This window comes from Panthera pardus, unplaced genomic scaffold, assembly GCF_024362965.1.
Source record: "Panthera pardus isolate Hobbes unplaced genomic scaffold, ASM2436296v1 HiC_scaffold_21, whole genome shotgun sequence".
NCBI lineage: Eukaryota > Metazoa > Chordata > Mammalia > Carnivora > Felidae > Panthera > Panthera pardus.
Window position 1 is genome coordinate 50,040,884 of NW_026526777.1, and position 17,941 is coordinate 50,058,824.

Genomic DNA, 17,941 nt, shown 5'->3' on the forward strand with positions numbered 1-17,941 from the left:
GTTTATCCAACATATATTTGCACAAACAGTGGGTAAAAAAGAATGGGGCCACCTACACCGACAAGATAACGGGGGGCTCATTTGCATCTAGAAAGACCCCCCCCCCACCTGCTCTCAGGAAACGCCTTTTAAGGTGTGTGCCTGAGTGCCCTTCCCGAGCCATCCGGATGATGATGCGAGAGGGAAGATTTTGCATTGCAAAGACCGATTTTTAAAAAACGCTGTGCAGGTATTTCCTAGCCAAGAGCGTGCTCGTGCCGGGGGAGGCGAAGGAGGAGAAAGGCGGCAGCACCGGCAGCCTGCTGGGGGCTGACCTGATTCCCTAGAATCCTCAGCTCCCTTCCTCTCTCCTCCGACGTCCTTCCTTCCCTTCTCTCCTCCTTCCCCCCCTTCCCTTCCCCAGCGAAGCAGCTGCGAGGAACAAAGAACGCGGGCGCTCCGGGCAGCAGCGCGCAAGCCCCGCGCACGGCGCGCGGCGTCTGGCTCCGCGGAGCTGGGCTCTCCCGGCTCCACGTCCCTCCGCAGCCTCCCCCGCCTCCCGCGCTCGCTCGCTCCCGCCCGCTCGCCGCCTCCCCCACCTTCGCGGCGCCGGAGGAAGGCGGCCGGGGCTCAAGATGGCTTTAGCCGGGCTCTGCGCCCTGCTAGCCTGCTGCTGGGGGCCGGCGGCGGTGCTGGCCACGGCCGCCGGCGACGTGGACCCATCCAAGGAGCTGGAGTGCAAGCTCAAGAGCATCACGGTGTCGGCGCTGCCCTTCCTGCGCGAGAACGACCTGAGCATCATGCACAGCCCCTCGGCCTCCGAGCCCAAGCTCCTCTTCTCGGTGCGCAACGACTTCCCGGGAGAAATGGTCGTGGTGGACGACCTGGAAAACACGGAGCTGCCCTACTTCGTGCTGGGTGAGTCCCGGGGGAGGTCGAGGCGGCCCGAGGCGCGGCCCGGCGCCCCCACCCCCCACCTCCCCTAGCTCCACACACCCACTAGCCGCCGACCTCCCCTCCCCCACAGCTACCTCCTGGATCCGCCCCGCGCCCGGCCCGCCCTCCACACCCACCTGCCGGCCGGCGCCTCCGTGCCCCCGGCTTCTCCCCGCTTCCGACCTGGACGCCGGGCCCTCGACCTCTCCGCGGCCGCCCTGCCCCACGGAAGCGGGTTGCAGGGGTCTCTCTGAAACCTTTCCCGGCCTTGACCTCCCCGCTTTCCTTCAGGAGCAGACTGACAGAGCACTTCTTGGAGGCTACCAGCTCCACTCCCATAAGCCCTTCTCCCCACTCTCTGGCCACATGCTCAGTTCTTGGCTTCACACCCCCTGGACACCTACGGCATTTCCTGGGGGGAGTTAGAAACAGGTATCTGGCCCCCACCTTGGCAGGCGTGTGCAGGCCGGATTGCACCGGCTGGATCTCTAGGCTGCACCCTCTGAGAGGGTTCTTTCTCTTTCACCAGATTACTGACACTCTTTCTGGCCTTCCTTCAGAACACTCAAGTTTCCTCTACCCCTGATGTCCATCCTGGCAAGTCCTCCCTCGGTGCCTACGTGCAACAGTGTCCTCATCCAGCCACCTCCACATGTCCATGTCACATCCCAATTCCTCGCATAAAGAAATCATCCGACTGTAGTCTCTTAATGTTGGCATCTTCTTTGTTCCCAGTTGCTACGTTAGGTAGGCATAGACGTTCCTGCACCTAGAATGATCTCCCTGGGTAAGAGCTCTCCGTTCCTTCCTTTGTTTACATCTCTCTCCCAGTACCCCTATTTTAATTTTCTTAGGCCACAAAACTCCTTCAGATCCTGGAACCTCTACGTCATTTCTGACTCACCTCTTTTTCACTACCAGGCTGCAAAGATATTGTGGTCCTGCTCCAGCATCTTGCAAAGCACCACAGGTTCATGTGACTTCATTAACCAAAATTTCTTTTCCTACTCCCTGTGCAGATGTATGTCTCCCCTGCTGTGCAGGCCCACCATGCAGTCCATTTCTTTAGTGATGCTCTAAATCATCCTTCTTTTGCCCAGGCGAGAATTCAGAGATAACCCAATTCAAAGTTCGTCTTTAGATCCAAAAACTGAAAAACAACAAAACCGTCCAGGAGGCTGTTCCATCTACTTAATGTACTACCAGCTGGAGTTCACTTTGTAGGAACATGGCTTCCTGATGGCCATATGTAGGTGACAGCCACATGTGGAATGTCATCTAACATCTCCCTCATGCTCTTTATTCGCCAGAGAGCTCTTCATAGTGAAAGCGTTAAGAAGTGGGTGAGTAAACCTCCCACTCTCCAACCCCCACAGAAAAGCAATTTCAGAAATTGCCGGATCCTTTGAAAAGTTGGTTTGCGTTTCCTAGAGTGCAGCTTAGTTGACCCCATTAAGTCCAGCCTACACTCTGGATGGCATTATTTATTTTTGCGTTAAAGACATACCAATAACATAATAAAAGCTGGGGGCTGGCTGGGAATGGGGACACTGGGCATATGCTACTCATTAAAGTGTACAAAAATTGCCGGGTTATTCAGTGGTTGTAGATTTTGTGTGGAAGTCATGCTGATGTGCAAGTACAATCTGTTCATCATAATATACAAGAATGAGTGTAGGGAATTCTGTGTTTCTAAAGAGCCCTGTTTTGGGCTCTACAATCAGTGTTTACTGTGCATGAGGAGGGATGTGTGTGGTGCATAAAAAATGGGAAACTGGACTAGCAGTTCTTCAAAATTTTCATGTCCTTTTTTGCAGAATCCCAAAGCCAGGGCCTAAAGCCTGCTGGGATCCAGTGTGCACAGTGAAAGACCAGATGTTAAAGAATAGGGTTTCTGCACCTCTATGCAAAGCTGCCCACTGCAGCACCCTGCTGGAGTTGCTATGGTAACCTCCTGCAACTTGGCATTTACATACAGGAACAGACACACTCTCACTTCATGGCCAGATGCATTTCCTAAATGCTTTGATTGTGTCTCCCCCTACCCCCTGTCAGTGGGGGCATGTTCAGAACCAGAGATGTGCTGATGCCTATCCCTTCTGGCCCAGTATTCCCAGGGGGAATAGGAGTGACTGTCAGCTTGTGTAAGGGAGCAGAGCTAGTCCAGGTTCATGGAGGAAAGATTCAAGTATATAATTGCTCTTGAAGTTAAGTTTTGTGGTCCTGGATTCTGTTGCTCGTGGCCAATAGTAAGGGCTGTAGTGACTTTGGTTTTGAGCTTCCCTACTCTTATCTCTGGAACTGAAGTGTGCTTAAGCCATCCTCTAGAGGAATACAAATTCACTAGTCCTGGGAAATTACTGATCATTCACTTGCTCAGCACTCGTAGGCATTATTAAGATAGACAAGTGAAAAAAAAAATAAAAGGCCCCTGCCCTCGGATTCTCTCTAGTCAGGGAAAACAGACTGAAATACCTGTAAGAATTGGAAGAAATAACACTTGATCGTGTGGTATGGGTGTTAAGGGGTGTGGGAATGCTGGGGAAGGAACTACTTGTATGGTAAGAGCAGACTCCATGGATGACATGGGCTTCATTAGCGACCTTGACCCAAATCAGCTCCTTTGATTTCCTTTTGTCTCCAGGATCAAGTCCTGTTTTTTTCAGTGAGGCAAACAAGACTATGTTCTGACTCCAGCCAACGTCCCCAGCCTCATGTCCCTGCAAGACTTTGCATATGCTGTTCCTTCTACCTGGAATGCGCTTTCCCCCTTCTCTACTTGGCACCCATCTGTTCTTCCTTTTAAACCATGCACACTTGTTCACCTCTCTAGGAAGCTTTACCCGTCCCCCAAGGCACATGCGTGTATCCCACTTCCGTCCTCTTTGTGCGGATTTAAAAAGTCAAAACACGAACAAGATTAAAGATGGATTCAATTTGGCTTGGCCAAGGGGAAGGTGAAGCCATCTCAGCAGTGGGTGGTGATGAACAGGAATACGGGATGGCCCGAGTGTGGTGCAGTACTGGGATCGCCCTTGTGGGAGGAGAGTCGTCGGGACGGTGTGCGGCTCGAGAGAGTGGAGCATAGTTCTCCACTTAGAAGCCAGGCAGTGCAGGGCTGATTTGACATAGAAGGTCGTGAAGCCTGACTCCCAGCAGCTACTTCAGCCAGCAATGCTGTGGGTTTTGCTTGTAGGATGGGTCATCCTGTGGGGCAGTGTTGGGGGTGGGGTGGGGTAGTGGGAGCTCTTATTGTCCAAAGTGTGCAAGGGCCACGTGTAACTTTTCAGTTGTGCTTTGTTTCGCTACCTGTAATTTTAAAATGCTTTGAATTGGAATGTTTTTAGTCAAGGCCTGCCATCTCTAGATTGTCATGCTAACCTTTTCTTTATGGTATTTATCTAGCAACTCTAAGTCAGGCAGTCTAAACCTGCTTTCAGAAATGTTGGGGAAACTCTATAATGTTCCAAAGGAAAGACAGTTTCCAATTTAAGATCTTTATATGCATAGACCTGTGGACTAAAAAGAGGCTATAAAATAACCATAGGCTTCTTTGTTTGATTGGTTTTTGGAGGGGCATGGGTCTTAGGTATTGCAATCCAGGAGATAGAGTCCATGGAAAAAGAAAGTATGCTCAAATTGCAAGCAGAGAGTACAGGTTTGTAAAGGCAAAACCCACATGGTGAGGAAACTTGTTTTGAAAGAATTATGATTGGTGCTGACAGAGTTAACCCGTTGGCTATTAAGCTAACAGGTGTTACATTGGATTTCAGTCCAAAGTAGAAAGATATGTTCCAGGAGGTGGTCCAGTTGTAATGGACAGGTTGCAATTGATGATCTCAAAAGTTCATGGTGTTCTAGAGAATTGAAACAGGAGAAGTGAGTGGGCCCTGCTTCGTCAGTATCCTCCCCACCCTATTTTGGACAGACTTTGTTAGCAATGTGTATTTCACGTTGGAAGTTTCTTTAAAAGGCCTTATTACTCTCTCAGGAGAAGATAAAATCATGAAAATTTCCTATCTCAACTAAAATTTTGTATCCAAGCTCTTAAGACCGTAGACCTTCTTGCTTTGGAGGTATGTCTGATTTTGACACAGTTGCTTAACCTGCATTGAAGTGTGGTCTTCTGTGCTGTGAACAGAACAGATTTATCAGTCTCACTACTGTTGAGGGGTGCTCCTGTGTTTCAGACCCAAAGATTGAGCTCGTGCATGTGTGAAACTTAGCGAAGAAGGCTGTTTCTCCTGAGCCTTGGTGTTTAGTTTTAGCTGCCATGGCTTTTGATAGAAGAAGGTACTCCCGAAGATAAATCAATCAGCCCGCAGAGATGTAGTACGTTCCCACATGCAAGGTGCAGTTTAAACTGTCTGGAACAGTCCAGTGTGGTGGTTAAAAGAACAAGCTTTGAAGACAGATCTGGTGTCAACTCCTGGCTTTTCACTTCTTCCAACAGTGGAGAAAAGTAAGGATCAGAGAGGTTAAATAACTCACTCAGGGTCGCAAAGCTCACAATTGATGGATCCATTACTTGAACTCAGGTCGATATGACATTTAAACCTTTCTCTTAGTGGCGATTTTATGCCTTAAAATTTTTCAAAATCTGTTCTTTTTCATGATTGGATAAAAGAAGGCTCGGCAATGGTGTAGGATAGGGAAAGTACGCTAACCTACTTTGTACGGAAGAATCCTTCATGACGTCTACGTAAATACCTTTTGAATATCCTTGCCCATTGAGTGATTTCTCACCCAAGCCTTAATGCGGAAGAGAGTGAACTTCATCAACAAATATTTGCCTTAGCAGATATACTTACTCATCGAAGCAGAGATGGGGATTCTTGTTTCATTTATAGTGTCCAGGTTTGGGGAGCCATGTTCCATGATGTGTACAGACGGCACCCTCTGTGGTGATGAATGATGTAGGATCCGTGGGGATGAAGATAACCTGTCCAGTGCTCTTCTTACAAAGACCCCGCAGAAATGCAAACTGGGAATCCCAGAGAGACGGCTCCACAGATAAATGGAGCCATCCAGAAGGTTTTAGCTCCTTGTCCCAGGCCACTGCCCTTTGTATCAAGTAGCCTTGTGCTTTGAATCCACTGTCAGGGCCCCGTGGAGCTGCTCGATTAGCAGTTACTGAGCTTTTTTTTTTTTAATTTTTTAAAAATGTTTTCTTATTTTTGAGAGAGAGAGTGTGAGTGGGGGAGGGGCAGAGAGAGAGGGAGACACAGAATCCCAAGCAGGCTCCAGGCTCCGAGCTGTCAGCACGGAGTCCAATGGCGGGGCTTGAACTCACGAACCGGGAGATCATGACCCGAGCTGAAGTTGGATGCTTACCAACTGAGCCATCCAGGCGCCCTTTACTGAGCTTTTTAATTGGCTTCCAGTGTGATAGTGGGCATAATTTTCTACCTTTCTGCAAAAGTTGAGCTTTGCTTGTTAGGAAACAACCCTACTTTTTTTTTTTTTTTCACTCGTCCGTCCAATTCTCCATTTGAGAAGAAACTTTAAAATTTCTTGTCCTTCCTTTTACTCTCTGTTACAGTCAGCTGCTTAGGTTAACAGTAAATAAATTTATATACAGTGACAGCCCATCTAAGACACCAGGAGGATGAATGGTAGCAATCTGAAAGTAGGGTCTCCTATACTTACATAACTCAAAGCAGAAGAATGCACTAATTTACAGTATTGAGAGGATTATTATTTATAGTTTGTCTACAGAAATGTAGATTTTTACATCAAAGGCATTTTGAATGCCAGGGTGATGAATTTTACAACACTTCAGATGCTCTTGTAGATATACTGATAGGTTTGAATTCAAGTCATTGGAGTTTTTGAAGGAAAAAAGGAAATACAAGTTTAATTTCTTTGCAGTTTTTTGGAGTGAAGATTGAGGTCTTGTTTTATAGAGCATATATATATGTATGTATTTGGAGGGAGTTTTTTTTTGAGGGCGGAAATGCAATTAAACCCAAAAGGCTCGAAGTTTCTCAGATTAACGTCAGTTTATGGGCACAGAACTTGACTTCCTTTCCGCGGGGACACGTCCCGTCTTTATTTCTCCACTTTCACACTGAGTTGAAATATATGCACACAAATGGCAGAAAAAAGCTCTTTTATTTAAGCAAGTTAATCTCTCAGGACAAGTTAAGGCCTCTGGTAATTTCTAATGTACCACAACTTGTCATCTATCATCATTCTTTTTATTATAAGTATGTAATAGTTATTAACTTATTTTTTAAATTGCATACAATTTAAAATTTTGAGACAACACGATGAGGTGCCTCTGTTGATTCCTGGGTTTCCAAGGAACAAAATTTGTACAAATTAAACTGTTGGTGATAGTTGTCTAAATTGATATATGACAACTTTTATAGAACAGTTTGGTATCACATGGTAAAGTTGAGAACATGCATGTCTCACAATCCAGCATTTCTACTTCCAGGTATTTACTACACAGGAATTTTTATATGTATATTGTTAACCTTAAAATAAAAGTTCTTGTGGTGCCTGGGTGGTGCAGTCGGTTAAGTATCCGGCTTCGGCTCAGGTCATGATCTCGCAGTTCGTGGGTTCGAGCCCCATGTTGGGCTCTGTGCTGACAGCTCAGAGCCTGGAGCCTGCTTTGGATTCTGTGTCTCCCTCTCTCTCTCTCTGCCCCTACCCTGCTTGCACTCTGTGCCTCTCTCAAAAATAAATAAGCATTAAAAATAAAGTTCTTTTACCAGCAGCAATGGGTTCATTTGGGAATGGCAGAGAATTCCAAATGAGGACATAGAAGCTATGGCAGAACCATAGGCAAGTCTAACAAAGGAGAGGAACATTATTTTATGGAGAAGACAGAGGAAGTTGAGAGGGGTTGTTTTGAATGACAGTCCGTTGGTGAAATGCAAGGATTCAGGGTGATGATGATTTCTCATTGTCTGAGTTGCAGGGCTAGTGGACTTCTTGTAGAAGATTCAGTGTACATCTTTTCCTGTTGGGGCCTGTGAACTGATCGTTCTTTCCTATGAATGATTCTTCTGTTGGGGTTTGTGATTGATAGTTCTTCCTGTGATTGACATTGAGTGGTAGGGCTCCCCCTTCTAGCCTCCCCCGGTCACTTCAATGAGGTTTGTCTTTAGTAATTTTCACAATACACAGGAATGTTGTAGTAGCCTTTTTAGTCGTAACAAAATCTGGAAGCAACCAGTGTCCATTAATAGGAAGCTAGAAGTATGGAGGTGTAACAGTCATCCAATGGAATGCTATCCAGCCATGAAAATAAATGAATTGCAGCCACATACACCAACATGGATGCATCTTACAACTGTAATGTTAAGTAAAAAATAAGCAACTAGCTGAAACATTCATACATCATATTGGGGCACCTGGGTGGCTCAGTTGGTTAAGCATCTGACTCTTGGTTTCAGCTCAGGTCATGATCTCATGGTTCATGGGTTCGAGCCCTATATCAGGCTCTGTGCTGTCAGCACAGAAGATTCACTCGCTCACTGTCTCTGCCCCTCCTCTGCTCTCTCTCTCAAATAAACATTAAAAACAAATACAGCACGGTCTCATTTATATAAAATTCAAAATAGCAACACATTATTTGAGGACATAAAGATATACATTTTTTATGAAAAGCAAAGAAACAAAACCCACAAAATAAAAGTTGGGTGTTATGTCTGGTGGAAAGGGAAGATAATGTGAAGGCGGAGGGAAAGAAGAGGGGCTTCAGACATTCTGGCAGTGTTTCATTTTTGTTTTTGTTCCTTGTTTAAAAATAAACTTACATTTTTTTAGTGTTTATTTTTGAGAGAGAGAGCATGAGTGGATAAGGGAGGGGCAGAAAAAGAGAGACCGAGAGAGAGAATCACAAGCCGGCCCTGCACTGATAGTGCAGACATGGGGCTTGATCTCACAAACCATGAAATCGTGACCTGAGCTGAAATGAAGAGTTGACACGTAACAGACTGAGCCCCCCAGACACACCTAAAGTTAATTTTTTGTAGTAGTTCTAGATTTACAGAAAAATTGCAAAGATAGTACAGAGTTCTCATACCCCACATCCATTTTCTCCTGTTAAATAACATCTTATGTTGGTATGATGTATTTATTGCAGTTAAAGAACCAATGTTGATACATTACTATTAAAGTCCATCCTTTGTGTAGATTTCCTTAGTTTTTACCTAATATCCCTTTTTTTCTTTCCCAAGATCTTAACCAGGACGCCACATTACATGGAGTCATCAAGTCTCCATATACTCTTCTTGGCTGTGGCTGTTTCTCAGACTTGTTTTTGATGATCTTACCAGTTTTTGATGACCTTAACAGTTTTGAGGAGTATTGGTCAGGTATTTTGCAGGGTGTCCCTTAACTGGGATTTGTTTGTTCACAATGAGACCGGAACTATGTGTTTTGGGGAGGAAGCCATTTTTCACATCATGTCAAGGGCACATTCTGTCAATATGACTTAGCATTGTTGCTGTTGCCCTCCATCACCTGACTGAAGTAGAATTTGTCAGATTTCTCTACTGGAAGTTATTCTCTTTCCTCCCCTTTCCATGCTGTACTCTTTGAAGGAATTCACTGTGTATAGTATATACTAAGAAGCTGGGGAGTTGTGGTCTACCATTTTGAGAGCTGAGTAGCTACATAAATTATTTTGAATTATTGTACATGAGAGAATTGTCTCTTATCCCTCATTAATGTATTTATTTAATCATTTATTTATATCATATGGACTCACAAATACTTATTTTATACTTTGGGTTATAATCCAATACTGCTTTATTGATTTTATTGCTGAAATTGTTCCAGCTTTGGCTAATGGGAGCTCTTTCAGTTGGCTTCTGTGTGCCTTTGAGGTAACCTCATCAATGTGGGCATTTGCTTTGTTTTTGTTTTTTGAGCACTTTGTTACTTTTTATCTCTTTCTGCTCCAGCTCATTTTGTATATGCCTACTATGCCCCCTAGCCCCTGCCCCCAGAGTTCTAGAATCAGCTCTTTCTCTAATTAGCCCTGATTCTTTAAATTAGAGATTAGTATTAAACAAGATCTAGGCACTGTATTTATTTATTCTGGGGTATTGTAGCTTGTAGGATCTCAGCTGACAGAGCAAGGAAATAACATGTGTATATACTAACTCCTATGTACACACATATTTATAAATATTTCTATAAGTAACCATCTGTATCTTATTAAGCTAAGCATGAGTTCATGCTGATGTGTCTGGCTCTAACGCATTATCTAATCCATGGATCATTCTAGTCTCTTGCCTTTCTTTAGCCCAGCCCAGCATTGAGAAATCTGGTTCTGTCTTCCATCCATTTTTTTAATTGTTCACTTCCACTGTGCATCTGTGGCAGTATCAGAATTGTTTACCCATACCCCAGTGGGGACAAACTTGATCAATTAGAGTATAATTCTTACATACAGCATCTTTTGTCTTTAGTCTTAAAAGACCAGCCGAAGGTATGTAAGTCAGGATGCCCCCCCCCCCCCCCCCCCCCCCGCTTTGTGAGGTTGTTTCATATATTTTTGATAGAATTAGAGTTCTGCCTCGTTCTACATTCCATCCCAGGATCACCCAGCCTCCTAAATGATTTTTCTTTTAATTTGCATGCATTGAGAGGGGCTCTTTGTGCTCTAAAATTCTATGGGTTTTTAACAAATGAAATGCATACTATCAAATATCTGCAATTCTAGGATCCCACATAATAGTTTTAATGCCCTACACAATCCCCTGCCCTTCACCTATTCAACCTTCCCTTCATTACGTCCAAACTCTGGCAACCACAGATCTTTGCTGTCACTATAGTTCTGCCTTTTTCAGAATGTTATAGAATTATAATCATACAGTGTGTACCCTTTGCAGACTTGCCTCTTTTCATTTAGCATTATGCATTTAAGATTCATCCACATCGATTTTTTTTTTTTTTGGCTTGATAGCTCATTCATTGTTATTGTTGAATAATACTCCATTGTATGAATATACCACAGTTTGTATCCATTTACCTGTTGAAGAATATTTTGTTGCTTCTAGTCTTGGGCAATTAGGAATACAAATGCTGTAAATATTCGCATATGCGGTTTTGTGTGTTCTCTTTTTGTTTTTGTAATTTCAGTGCAGAGGTTTGAGTTAATCATACTCCTCAGTTTACAATACATTTTGTCATAGGCCTATGAAAACCCTCCTTCTTCCAGTGGTTCATATATTTGGCTCTTTGTTTCTCTTTATCACTGCTCCCAATTCCCACCTACCTTTCCTCACAGGCAAGCACTCTAATTTTCCTAATGTTTATCTTTTGGTGGGGGGGAGGGCTATGTCTTCTTGCAAAATGTGAGTAGTTGTTTTGTGTTCCTGCATTTGTGACTTAACTAAATGGTGATGTAATATAATGCCATTCTGATTCTTACTCTTTGCGCTCAGCGCTTTTTTTTAAGATGTCCTCATGTCACTAGGTGCAGATAGAGCCCAACACTGTCTAACTGAGCTTTCTTTCCATAATAATGAGAATGTTGTACATATGCCTTATGCAATATGGTAATCCTGAGCCGCACGTGGCTCTTCAGCACCTGAAATGCAGCTGGTGCGACTGAGCAGCTGAATGTTTTACTTTTTAAAAATTTTCATTAATTTGCATTTGAAGAACCTCACGTGGCTCATGACTACCATATCGAATAGTACATTTATAGTACATTATAGTGCGTATACATTATGGTACGTGTAACACATATAGTACATGTGATATACGCAGTATTATCTATTTTGTACATACTATACAATATACGTATGTAGTAGATATAACTATATAGTATATACAGTGTATATGTGTGTAATTCTACATACAATATGTATATAGAACCCTTCCATCATCATCGCAGAAAGGTTTATCGGACAGTACAGGTGTAGCCCAATGGTTCTCATTGCTGCAGAGGACTCCATGACAGGTATCCATCACATTTTACCAGTCCCCTCAGTGATGGACACTGGGTCACCTCCAGCTCTTCATCCCCATAAATAACGCTGCATGTGTCATCTTTGTGCATCTTCCCTCAAGGACTGTTGTTAAAATTTCTCTGGGATGTTTAAGCGGGAGTGGAATCACTGACTCCTAAAGATCATGTATATTTAATTTGACTAAATACTGTCAGATTGTGCTCAGAATGGCTGTACCAGTCTGCGCACTCATCAGTAGTATTTGAGGGCCACTATACCCCCATACCCCCACCAACACTTGTCTTTATCCAGTGTTCTCAAATTTGTCAGTTTGCTAAGTGTTAAGTGATCTGTCGTTGTTACTTCATATTTTTGGAAGCACTTTAAACACTAAGGAGATTATCCCTTTGACTGTAATAGAAGTTACAAATAAACTTTTTCCTCAGATCAAGAGATTAATGTCTCTTGATTTTGCCCGTGTTTTTGTTTAGTTGGCTGGTTTTCCAACAGCTTTTGAATTTTTTGTAAGTTACTATTTATTTTTGGCTTTCACACCTTAAGTCTCAGTCGGGAAGTTCTTCCTCACTTTAAGATAATAAAATGATTCATCATTTTTTCTCCTTATATTCTACTGGTTTCATTCTTTGCATTTAAATATTTCATATATTTTGAACATTCTAACATACTCTGTGAGACATAACCTTATCCAGATGTACTGTGGGAAGTACCAAATTTAGCTCTCCAGATGGTTACTCAGATGTCTCAGTACCATTTATTAAATAGTTTGTGATTTCCCCTTTGATTAGAGGTGTCATCTTTATAACATGCTGAATTCCTTAATACATTTAGGTCTATCTGAACTTCTGTTCTATTACTGTGTGTGTGTGTGTGTGTGTGTGTGTGTGTGTGTATACGTGCCTATCCATGTTTTAATTATTGAAGCTTTACAGTATATTGTAGTATGTTTTAATGTTCTGTAGGATTAGTCACCCTCTGCTAGTATTCTTTTTCAGAGTTTTCCTAGCCACTTTTTTTTCATGTAAACTTTCATGGGTGCTGGGGTGGCTCAGTTGGTTGAACGTCCGACTCTTGATCTCAGCTCAGGTCTTGATTTCAGGGTTGTGAGTTTGAGCCCTGCATTGGGCTCCATGCTGGGTGTGAAGTGTATCTGAAATAAACAGACACTTTCAAAGAAGCTTGTTCGGTTCCTGAAAAAAAAAAGAACAGGAAAAATAAAAGCTGGGTATTTTTGTTTGAGATCTTGTTAAAATTTTTAACTAACTTATTTAGGGAGATTAAATCCTTACGATGTTGAGTTTTTCTGTTTAAGAACTTGGTATATTTGCATTTGGTCGGGACTTCTGGTCTGCCCTCTAGTAGGGTTTTCAAGGTTTTTCTTTCTTGTCATAAAGTTCTTGTACATTTCTTGTTGGATTTACTTCTAGGTATTTTGTCTTTCTGTACTCCTGTAAAAGAGGTATTTTGTATATACCTATGTAGTAGATGTATTATGAATTGTGTGTGTATATATATATATATATATATATATATATATATATATATATAATCTCCTAAATGATTACAGTTTGTGTATATCAAAGATACCGATATTCATGTGTTAATTTTCAACTGCCACTACCTTACTAAATTCTTTAGCTATTCTTGTGTTTCAGTTGGTTCTCTTGCGTATTTTAGTTAGGCAGACATATAGGCAAATGTTGATCGTTGTATATTGTCCCCTCAAATTTTTATTTCTTTGGTTTCATTTTCTTGCCTGATTACACTAGTAGTAACTACAATACAATGTCAAATAAAAACATGATAATATAATTTCTTGTCTTTTCCTGACTTTAATGGTAGCAACTGTACTGTCTTGCCATTATGGTAATTGCTTTTCTGTTAAGATAGATAAACGTTATCATGTTAGAGAGGAATCGAGTGTTTCTTTCTTTGTTGAGAATGATTTTTTAAAAATACTACAATTTCTTTCGTATTTATAATCATGTGATTTTTCTCCTTAGACTAATTAAAAGGATGAATTATATAAGTGGATTTTCTAATATTGAACTATCCTTGCATTCCTGAAATAATCTTCACTTGGTAAATAGTGAGTGGTTGTTTTCCTTTAATATGTTGTTGGAGTCTGTTTGCTAATATGAATTAAGGGTTTTTCTGCACCAGTATTCCTAAGTGAAGTTAGCCTCACATTTTCTTTGTGTATTCTTTGCCAAGATTTGGTATCAATTTTACATTTACTGTATAAAATAATTTTTAACTTTTCCTTCTTTATTTGCTCTAGAGCAATTTATATAACATTCAAATGATCTGTAAAGCCTATATTCTTAGCCACTGTCCTACACAGTGTGGTAAATGCAATGACTTGAGTTAAGAACTGATTGCTTTGTTAGTCAGTAATGAAAAACTAAATCAGACAGGATAGTAGGAAATTCTTTCCAGAGAAAATGTTCTAAATTGAAGTTAAAGGATAGTGGGATTTAATCTGGCAACTATGAGGATTCTAAGTTTTCAGGAGAAGTTACGAGCTGTAGCCTAAGGGAACAGGAAGTAGAAAGTGTAGAAACCAAAATGAGTGAAAAGAAGTGCAGTTTAGAAATATTTAAGTGCCCTCTTTGGGATCTGTGTGAGAAGTTGACAGCCTTTGGTTGAGTGGGCGTGAAGCTAAGGATAGAAACCGGAGAAGTGCCCAGAGAGACTCTTTCATTGCTGCCAGCTTCTAGGTGGCTTTTGTAATTCTAAATAGTGAGAGAATACTTTTAGTGACTATACCACACCATGTAACTTCATGAGGCAGCATTTCCAGTAAAACCTGTGTACATACAGTGTCCTCTGGAGACGTGCAGTGCAAGTCTGGGCACATCTAATGGCCTGCACTGATGGCTTCAGATTGTCCTGTTCTCCCCTGTATGTCTACTTTTCTCCCAAATGTTGGGGATTAAAATTCTCCTGCTCATTTTTCCCTCTTATAGTCTCACCCTGTGCCTTGGACTTACTCTCTTTCTCATGTTCCCCCTCCTGTGTTTCCCACTGTCCTCTGGATGGCTCTTTTCAGTCTAGCACTAATCAGAATGCAACCTGGAAGGGTGCAGAGGTAAAGAGTGGCTACTTGATTGAGAAGTGTCCTCTGAACACCTTCTCAGAATGTTGTCTAAGCACGTAGGAGGGATGGCCGTGCCCTGCTTTCTTCACTGATGCTTCCGTACCAGGTGTTCTTAGCCTCAGCATCATGAATGGGCTCCTGAGTCCATTAAGTAGAAGATTTGTGTGTTAAGTGCAGTTTCCTGGAAAGAGAGTCCATAGCTTAATCGGATTTTTAAAGGGGTCCTCTAAGTTGGAAAGAGGTTAATCTTCTGGGACAACGAGCCCTCTAAAAATAACTTAAAGAGGAAGAGTTTATTCTCTCTCAGATGACCGTCCCAAGAGACGTGGTGCAGTTTGGAAGGGCAGCTCCATTCCACGCACTTTTTCAGCACTCCGGGGTCCTTCCGTCTTGCTGTTCTGCCTCCCTGCCAGGTCATCATCCTCTTGTGCATGGACAAGCAGGTTAGAAGGCAGAAGTACAGGATGACGATATTCTTTTTGTTTCAACAAGTGAGACACACATTGTACATATATATACATCTACTCCTGTGCCCTTGTGAGAACTTTGTCACCTGCCCTAAGTCCAGGCAGGTGGTGCTGGGAAATGCAGTCTTAGCTAGGTGGCCATGTGCTCAGCTTCAATTCTTTGTTGTTGTTGTTGCAATATGTTTGACATTTTTATTTTATTTATTTATTTTTATTTTTTTATTATGAATATAATTTGTTGTCAAATTGGGTTACATACAACACCCAGTGCTCATCCTCAATGCCCGTCACCCATTTTCCCCTCTCCCCCACTCCCCCATCCACCCTTAGTTTGTTTTCTGTATTTAATAGTCTCTTGTGGTTTGCCTCCCTCCCTCTCTGTTTGTATCTATTTTTTTCCCTTCCCTTCCCCCATGGTCTTCTGTTCAGTTTCTCAGTATCCTCATATGAGAGAAAACATATGATATCTGTCCTTCTCTGACTGACTTATTTCACTCAGCATAATACCTTCCAGTTCCACCCACGTTGCTGCAAATGGCATGATTTCATTCTATCTCATTGACAAATGGTATTCCATTGAATATATAAACCACATCTTCTTTATCCATTCATCAGTTGGTGGGCATTTAGGCTCTTTCCATAATTTGGCTATTGTTGAGAGTGCTGCTATGAACACTGGGGTACACGTGCCCCGGTGCATCAGCACTCCTGTATCCTTTGGGTAAATTCCTACTAGTGCTATTGCTGGGTCATAGGGTAGCTCTATTTTTAATTTTTTGAGGAACCTCCAGACTGTTTTCCAGATAACCTGCACCAGTTTGCATTCCTACCAACAGTGCAAGAGGTCAACTTAAATTCTAAGCAGGGATACAGAATAGGTGTTTTGGAAAAATAGCAGTCTCTGTCACAGGGACGTCAAAAAAGTTAAGACCCATCCTTCTAGACCCATACAATTCTGCTGTCCTTCCGGAAGATGCCTCCTTTTTGGAAGTACGCATCAGCAGCTTCATCACCTCCTGCCCCTCCTTGTCCTTATTCTTCGTACTGCCACTCTGTTTTCTTTCTCTCTCTCTCTCTCTCGCCTCCTGCCTTTACCCAAGAACATTTCCTTAACTATATAGACCCCATCAACAAACCTATTCTTAAAGGGCAAGATAGCAAATACTTTAGGCTTTTCGGCCCATATGGTCTCTGGTGCAACTACCTAACTGTATCTTTGTAGCAGAAAACCAGCTGTAGACAATGCAAAAATGAATGCGTGTGGTTGTTCCATCGAAGCTTCATTTTCAAAAATAGGCAAGTGGCCCATATGTCATAGGCTGCCAACCGCTGACGTGGACAACATATCCCATTTCCTACTTTGTAAATTTCTTGCCTTCTGGCACTTCATTGACCTTCAGAACCCCATTGTATTCACTTGTAACTGTGGCCACTAACCCCTTACGCCTAAAAGTCCTCCAGTTCTGAAACTGGTCAGCTCATACCACAGATTCCTCTTTCCAGCGCTTTCCTGCTGTCCCTTTCACTCTGACTGGTATTTGACCCTTGAAATTCACCATTTCACTGATCCTTTTATTTTCCCCATGTCTATTAGAATGCTTCTGGCAACTCTTCCTTTTCCTGAAGTACCTTTTTTATTAGAATCCTCAATTTCATTGCTTCTTGTTATTGTATAGCATCTACTAGTAAATGTCTAAATTTGGATCCATTTCCCCATACGACATGCTTTACTTTAAGCCCTAGACTGAATGCCAAGATTTGTATGTAAATTCTCCCATTTGTCTGGATTGATGGTTCCATAAATATCTGGATTCCAATTTTGATGTGGTCCTTAACATTGCTTATTAATTTTTTATTGTCCTTGATCAACCTCTCTTCTCATTGCCTTAAGTGACTATTTTAAAATCTTTAGTAGATAGTTAAGCTCACAACCTAATTTCTATATCTTTACACTTAGCATACAGCTTTGCCTCATACTTTACCTAATAAACAAATTGAGTCTGATGATCAGGCATAGTTTCTGTACACCCCCTACCCTCAAACTTGTAGATATGCTTCCACATTCATTCTTAGCTTCTCATTTCCATCTGCCAATATTTTTTCAAGTAGCTGCTAAGTATTGGTGATGATACTAGGCTCTCAGGATGCAAAATAGAAAAGATAGTTCTGTGTTCACAGAACAAAGAATTTTGCCTCTTCTGGGGCCTCACGTATCTGTCATTCCTCTCTTCTAGATCTTTACTTTGTCTTGCCCATTCCTTTTCTTGGATCTCTCTCTTCAGTCTATCCTGGTTTAAAAAAAAAAATTGTCTGCTCCCTAGTATACCCTCTTAGCAAGCCACCTGATCAGTCTCTCTCCCTGTTCAGAATGGCTTTTAGCTTCCTGACTGCTTCATTGCACTGAGATGCCATGTGAAATCCAGGGAACGCTCTCTGGCCCCATCTTAGTGACCCACTGCTGATTGCTCCTACTGATCTTCCTTGAAATTGTCTCCTCCTTTTCTGGATAACACAAAACC

The 17,941-nt window shown here is 42.3% G+C and overlaps 2 protein-coding genes across 6 annotated transcripts in view; one reads left to right on the top strand and one right to left on the bottom strand.

Annotated features, from left to right (window-relative positions):
• BRINP2 (BMP/retinoic acid inducible neural specific 2) overlaps positions 1-1,267 on the bottom strand; it is a 128,018-nt gene extending 126,751 nt beyond the window's left edge. Inside the window, exon 1 of the mRNA XM_019425702.2 lies at positions 1,053-1,267. The gene's annotated coding sequence lies outside the window, so the exon portion shown is untranslated. The remainder of the gene's footprint in view (positions 1-1,052) is intronic.
• The window catches only part of ASTN1 (astrotactin 1), a 299,391-nt gene continuing 281,683 nt past the window's right edge, over positions 234-17,941 (top strand). For 4 of the 5 annotated variants that reach the window (XM_053909243.1, XM_053909246.1, XM_053909244.1 and 1 more), the window contains exon 1: positions 234-897. In XM_053909243.1, coding sequence (XP_053765218.1) covers positions 615-897 — 283 coding nt within the window. In that variant the 5' untranslated portion in view covers positions 234-614. The remainder of the gene's footprint in view (positions 898-17,941) is intronic. The other variant, XM_019425686.2, reaches the window with a different exon arrangement.